We start from the raw sequence: 7,490 nt of genomic DNA, 5'->3' as shown, positions 1-7,490 counted from the left end.
ATGCCACACGCCACCTTAATTAAGTCCAAGATATGCCACAACATCTCTAGCGGTCACTTCTTAACTAATTATGACCATGGCCAAGATATGGCCCAACCATTCCATCTCAGTTCTCGTAGCTTGCTAGGCTGGCGCTAGCGTTATTCTAGGACATGACGTTCCAAACCCTAATGCCATATTAGGCCACGCCAAGCCATGCTACGCCAACGGCCACGATAAGACTTAATTTTAGCTGTTGCAGCTAAGGCCAAATATATTAGGCCATCTTTTGGATCTCAGCCTACTAGGCTAATCTTAACGCCACGATATGCTATGGCATGCCAAACCCTAACATTATTTTAGGCCACAACGCCACTTGCTATTTTAATGCTACAAATATGCCATGAACATATCAAGCCATATGCCATGCAACTTTTACACTACTAGCATGCCATGCTGATTTATAGCTCTATAACAAACTACTAACACGCCAAACTATCTTCTAGCGTCTTAATAAGCTATGAACACGACGCGACGCTTTCTTAGCATCTTAGTTGTCCGTAGCCAAGATGTTTTCACAACAACTCCACAAAAACCCGAGCCAACATGTCTATAAGACATATGGAATATCAATGGCTATGATTAAGCCAAGACCAACGAAACATAAAAATACGTCACATGGGGGATTCTTCATGGGGTATTGATCAGGTAGTTTACAACAAGATGCGGTGTGGAAACACCCCCTGATGAGAAGTTACAAGTAGTGGTGATGGTTACAGAAGTTGGAGAGATAATGAGATACGGTAGAAAAAGGATTTCCACAAACTTCCTTAAACTATCTCACCTTACCTCCATCATTCTTATATTCTTCATCTCTCCACAACCTCCACTACTTACAAGAAAAGCGGTGTGTATCCCTAACTACTATAAATAGGCCACTTAGCCTATTTAGAAAACGTAACAAGCTTACCATACCCCAAAAGCGTTGTTATTCTCCATAGTTCAACACCCAATACACAATTCAATACCCAGTGCAATTTCTCTAACTTTTCTGCTTCCCTCCCCTAAGATCAAACCATCTTCCTCTCCTTGTGACCGCGGCAGGACGGAACAACTACTTTCGTAGTTTAGGTTTGTCCTGTTCGATTTTGATTTTCGAACCTAAAAAGAAAGCACCACGTCGATGTATTTATTTTGCCTAGAAGTAATTTTTAGGTACTAAAAAGTTTACACACGATTTCCACTTCTTCATTCTTCCACTCCTCTTCAACTGTGTCACAATTTATAGGAGATCGATGTGTTGAATACCTCTGCGATAAATAGGTTTCTCAACCTATGACTTGATAACTTAAAGCTAACAAGACTCAACGTCTTACACATCACAAATCATCTTCAAAGCAGTTCAACACATCACAAATCAATTGATCAATCTCTATTGATCACCACATATTCTCAACTTCCGTCCCTACAGACCAACTCTTTTCCTTTCGTGTGACCAATTGAATATGGAATGACCAATATCTTAGTTTAGTCCAGAGTCCTACAAACTCTCGTGCATAAAATTTGTTTAAAGATTTAGACTATTTGCTTCATCGAGCACTTGCCTACTCCACCACTTTTACCTAAAACCAGTAAATTGTTTTACCCGTGAACACCGGTCAACCACTATTTGCTTCTCGATGGTCTTATGTTCCATAAACTCCGCCATGTTAAAAACGTCGGAGCTTCCGCCTTTTTGAGATAATTTTCTCGCAAGTCTTGCACTGTTTCTCCCTAGATATTTTCTCTTAGTACCATCATTGAGAAGTAAGTTGGAATTTGGGGTTGTCGTGGTATCTGGTGAAGAAGTTGGATTTGATCGACATGTTAAAAATGGTGAAGAATATGGTAAAAAAATTTGTATGGTGATCTATCACATACTTGTTGCATAGTTCCTAAGAAGTCTGGATTATACTTGTTCAACACTTTTAAAATATGGCAGCAACTTTTGAATTGAATTTTTTCCCATGTTGGCGTTGCCAATCTGCACGACACTTTGTTTTCAAATCAACATCAGCAACACCACTCTCCCGGCCTCTCTTGGCTTGCATTATCGCAGCAACATATAAGGCAACTTCCTTATTGATTGTAATGAAACGTTGTGACAACCTATTTGCATCACGATCATTGATATTCATGGTTTGTTCTTGATGTTTCAGAAATATGTTATCTCACATGGTGCTACCAAGTTATGCACCGTTGATATAATCTTGGGTAAAAAAAACATAATTACGTCAAATACATTCTATTAAGGCGTTTACAGATTTCTTCTTCCGATGCTGAATATGACTTCCTAGTAGTTTATTTGCAGGTCAACCATGTTCCATCAGAAGCTAACTTCCAAACTTACAGACCTGTCCTGTTTCAAAAAAAAAAAAAACTTACAGACCTGTTCCTGTTCAGTAAGGGTCTTTGTCGCCCTAATTTTCCGCATTGCCAAATAACTGTTGAACTTTTCTACTGCATCTTGTGTTGCTGATTCTTCTTCAACTGATGCTTCATCAATGGCCTTCCTTCTTGACTGATCGTTTTCGTAGCAAATTGCTTGATGTTTGTGTTTTCGTAGCAAATTGCTTGATGTTTGTGTTATCGATTGAGTTGTGTGTTTCTGTCGGCTATTACAACCATTGTTTTTTCCCTGTATGCATATAGGTACTCTTTGTTTTTCAGAGTTATTAGCCAATTCATATTGACTTTGACCAACTGTGTGTCTGTCATGTAAATACTCGATTACATAGTCTTGTACTACTAGTATTAAGCCATCATTCTCTCTCTTCATAAGACAGCACAAACCTCGGTCTGGCGCTCATATTCAAACCTAGTCGATGGACAACAATGGATGTTATCCAACTGCTCACAGATCTCTTATGTACATCAACACTCAAACACGGTTAATTATTTTCTAATCAAGCTAAATATTCAAACTGTCTAATATTTTTTTTTTCTTTCCTTCTCTCATAAAAAGGTTACAATTCATACCCAATTAGTTGAAACTGAAAAGTCATCGAATCTGAATGATACTTCCCCAGCAGTGTCTCTCTGTAAAACCTTAACGTCAGAAGCTACTTCTGCATGAACTTTATTATCATTTGTAGGTTGTGGAGGTCCCTGAGGAAGATGAATTTCTTGAGGAGGAGGTATGGCCATAACAGGAGGTGGCGCTGCCGTTGTTACAGGCTTATTATACTTCCCAATTTTACTGACAGAAACCAAAGATGGATCCCAAACAAATACGTGAAGTAGTATTGGGCGTAATGCATGGCGATGCAGAGAAAGTTTTTGACTAAGTGAGATAGTGTCGTAACATCGAATAGCTCCAGTTGAAGAAACCATCCAAGGTAGTACCTTCTCATTTGATACCCTCGAAACAATTAGTAGTTTTGAAGCTTTCTGTGCCTCTTTGTATAAATAAGCAAGTCCAGAACGGGTTGATGGTGTTGGTCCGGCATCTTCCTTTTCATCGCCATCAATTACAGAGGAAATGTAAATGAAGCCCTAACAAGAGGAAGAACACTCAAAATTAACATTCATATATTTAAACTTAAGCAAATAAGCACGTAATTGGACTTGGGTTTGAATTCAAATTATTAACATTTACCTCATCAGTGCGACTAATGGCGAAACCGAGTTTTAAGTCTGTTTCTTGGAGTTTAATCTCAACTGCCAACTCTCCACCAAATGGAGCGTACCATAGACGAACAGCTCTAACAACACCGATATCAACCCCATGGTAGTCTTCAAACCCATACAAGCTCACATTTGCAAGATTCGACAAATCAGACAATGATCCCGCATTCACAGTAGCTGAAGCTGTCTCTCCAGATATCTAATACATTACAAACATAAACTTCAACAAACTCTTTCTCATATTACATTTAGAAACATAACAACACCCTTTTTAAAAGAGTTTAGAGCTTGATATACCTTTGTAAGAAGGGATTCAGTTTGTATGTTCAAGAACACAATAGGGACGCCATGTGCCTGAGAAGCAGCAAGCCAGGCATTTGCTCTAGAAAGGGTATCTTCGAGATCATTATATTGAGCACCACCAGAGTCCGAGGCCTTTGGAAGAAGAAGTAAAGAGAGAAAACAACTTGAATTAGCAACTGGCATCAAATCTTGCATCTTCTTCTCCCAAGGATAGCCTACATAACCATCTTGTAGTTTAGCTCTTCTTAATGCAGTTTCCACCCTGAAGCTCTTTGAACCTGTAGATTAAAATGCAAACCTTAAAATTTTAAAATTTCCTTCACATTGCAGTACTAAGATTAGGCATATACAAGCTAAACCACTTTTTATACATGTTCCGTCCAATTAATTTAAAGGCTTCCAGATTCAAAGAGCTTTAACTATAGATTGACTATGTAAAAGACCAGGGTAAAGTCTACGATTAACCAGAAGTAATTTTAGCTTCACCCATGAGCCAGGTTTCCAAAACCCTTTCATGTCAAAGGTCCGAGGAATTAGCCTAATTAAGCACTTGAAAAATATGCTCCAGATGGAGAGAGAAAAAGAATCAATGTTGTGGCACGTCTTCCTCCTAAGTCCTAATTGCGGCTTACCAAATTCCAGATTCAACCCACATCATTGGCCTATTTGATTCAAAGTTCAAACGCATCTCGTCTAAACTAGGTTGCTTTTAGACTTATGTCGCACCAAGACCCCACCATTAATTATGATCAGTGAGTGGAAGCAGCCATAGACCAGACCAATGTGGTTAATCTCGCTTCTCGGCTTATCTCGTCTGGATCCGAGACACCGAGACAACAGTGTCTCGCCGAGATACTCGGCCGGAATTAGTGTTGATATTGATTTGCGTATGGCGTTTCTGTTGTTTGTTTCCGTTTGTCTCTCTCAAGAATTAGTGTTGTTTGAGTTTTAATAATAAAAAGAGAATCCATATTATAATCGATGAAAATTGAGGAGTTTCAATTGAATGAGGACTTTGAAACAGATAAAACCCAACGAAACTCCGGCCGAAAATGCAGTCGAAATTGAACAATTCCGGCGATTTTTCCAGTGAGATCTCGTTGCGGCGAGAATGTAGATATCGGCTCCCCTAAGTCCGAAACCGGAAATATCGCCGAGATTCCGGCTGTTTCGGCCGAAATCGACTACACTAGACCAGACCCTACCTTCCTTTTGACCAGAATGTTAGATTTCTGGACGGTCCGGTCTAATGTGTGTCGGTAAGACACTCTAGCTGATCGGTGGCATCCAGAGACTCTCAGGAAGCTTGAAAACCAGAGCATGCTCAAGCTTCATATACACTTAACATTCATTTGCAGCCAATTTCACCTATACAAGTGTTGTCTAAAATGTGCCATCCCTTACAGGTTTCTAGGAACTGGGGATACTTTAAAGCAACAGTTTTACATCAAGGCACTGCAAGATGCGGTCTACGTTTGGTCACGGACTTGGGAGTCTTTAGATCTGTAATATACTCAAGCAGCTCAACAAAGAAGTCTGGCCTATGCTTAGATATTTGTAGATGATTTTGACCTAAAAAAAACGAGCTGATTTTGACTCTCTTATTGGAAAGAAAAAGAAACAAACGTTACTAACCTTGGACAGCCAGGCAATCCTCCTCGGTACGATCAGAAAATCCAACGGTGTAGTTAGGATCGTCGATAGATTTCAACATGTACTGTTTTCTCCCAGACGACGATTCATTGGGAACAATACATGCTAATAACTGAATGAACTCATCTTGACCACGTCGAACTCGGACATGAATGGAGGTTTCATTTCTCTTGTATGATTCACGAAGAAGCTTCTGAATACCTGTTGTACCACTCTTGAATGGTGAAGGAACACAGAGATAATTACCAATTTTGAGTTCTTCAACAATATCGCCTGTTTGTAACATGTTTTGATTCCATTCATCTGCTTTTGAACTTCCTTTTAAACATTCAATTGCTAATACCATATTTGATTTTGTTTCTGGCGAATTACTTCCTGTTGATGATGCTGATAATCGATCCATGGTCATTCTTTTGCTTCTTGATTTTAACATCAAATTCGATTAATCTTCTCAAATTCGAGACAAGTTTAAGAAAAGATTATCTCAAGTAATCTTCCGATTCTTCTTTCAGGTTCTTAACTCTGAGAATATCTGTTCTTCAAAACTAGAGCTGAAAATTGGAAAGAAGATACTCGGAAATTTAACCATAATAGAGAAGTAATTCTGTACGGAAGATTGACTTGTTTGGTTGATTTTGTTAGGCAATAGTAGCAGTAGTAGAGGTAGAGCTGAAAAAAAAAGTCAAGATTTCTGTAAAAGAAGTTTGATTCTGAAGTTTCTGAATATTGTGAGAGCAAATATCAGAATTTGAAAAGATTAGGAAACTTAATTTATAAATGAATTATACTCTCTGAGAAGATTGTACAGATCTGGGATGACTAGCATGAGAGACTTGGAAATAACCTGAGAGGAAGAAATCCAAAGTTTTGAAAAGTTGGAAAAATGTATAAATGAAGTCGTTGAGGTGGGTGGGTGGGAAGGGTAAATGGTGAGAAAGATGATATTTGTAACTAGAAGCTTTAGGCCGCTCGGTTAACTGTTAATCTGACCTACTGAACGCGGTTGACTTTGAAATATACGAAAGGGAGTGTTGGCCTGCTCTGTTGGACGGAATGGGGAAGTGTTAGACATTTTGTGACCTTCTTCTTCTTCTTCTTCTTCTTCTTCTTCTTCTTCTTCTTCTTCTTCTTCTTCTTCTTCTTCTTCTTCTTCTTCTTCTTCTTCTTCTTCTTCTTCTTCTTCTTCTTCTTCTTCTTCTTCTTCTTCTTCTTCTTCTTCTTCTTCTTCTTCTTCTTCTTCTTCTTCTTCTTCTTCTTCTTCTTCTTCTTCTTCTTCTTCTTCTTCTTCTTCTTCTTCTTCTTCTTCTTCTTCTTCTTCTTCTTCTTCTTCTTCTTCTTCTTCTTATAAGGGAATGATTATAGGTAAAGAAAGACAGGAATCAAAAAAATCAAAAGTAACTATTTTGATTTTCAAAAGTAATGATTGGAGAAGAAGGAATTATAAAGCATAATCAGTCACAGTGAGTCGCACTACCTAATTTCATATAAGATCTCTGCATTTACACCCTTGAGACTGAGAATGAGGAGAAATAGAAAGGGTGACTAAAGTTTGAAATTATTAAATTGAAAACGGCATTTATAGTCGAAGCGATGCAGACCAGTAACATTATCTCGGAGCTGAATTCACTGGAATGACTGTTAAATAGGTCATTTTTTAAAGCTGGTGGAAAGACTTCACTACAGCAAAGGTTGTGAAGAGACAACAGCAACAGCAATGTTGATTCAGGCTTCAGACTTTAGACTTTGGAGACTCGTCAGTCGTCATAAAGTCAAAATCAACAAAGTTCAGATGGCAGGGTTTTGTCTACCCAGAGTCTAACTCTAGGACTGTTTAGAGAGCAAATGAAGAAGACGCATGAAATGTAAAAGGAGTTGAATCGGTTGACACA

The 7,490-nt window shown here is 38.6% G+C and overlaps 1 protein-coding gene across 1 annotated transcript; it reads right to left on the bottom strand.

The window, feature by feature from the left end:
• Positions 1-2,707: 2,707 nt before the first annotated feature.
• LOC113323378 lies at positions 2,708-6,727 on the bottom strand. The gene is made up of 4 exons (XM_026571670.1): positions 5,584-6,727; positions 3,943-4,226; positions 3,617-3,844; positions 2,708-3,513 (listed from the first exon to the last, which is right to left on the bottom strand). Exons 1-4 carry the CDS (start codon positions 6,032-6,034, stop codon positions 2,992-2,994), a joined length of 1,485 nt encoding a protein of 494 aa, XP_026427455.1. The 5' UTR covers positions 6,035-6,727; the 3' UTR covers positions 2,708-2,991.
• Between the last annotated feature and the right edge of the window lie 763 nt (positions 6,728-7,490).

Source organism: Papaver somniferum, chromosome 11 (assembly GCF_003573695.1).
Source record: "Papaver somniferum cultivar HN1 chromosome 11, ASM357369v1, whole genome shotgun sequence".
In the NCBI taxonomy this organism is placed as follows: domain Eukaryota; kingdom Viridiplantae; phylum Streptophyta; class Magnoliopsida; order Ranunculales; family Papaveraceae; genus Papaver; species Papaver somniferum.
The sequence above is the reverse complement of the archived record's forward strand: the minus strand, read 5'-3'. Positions and strand labels throughout refer to the sequence as shown.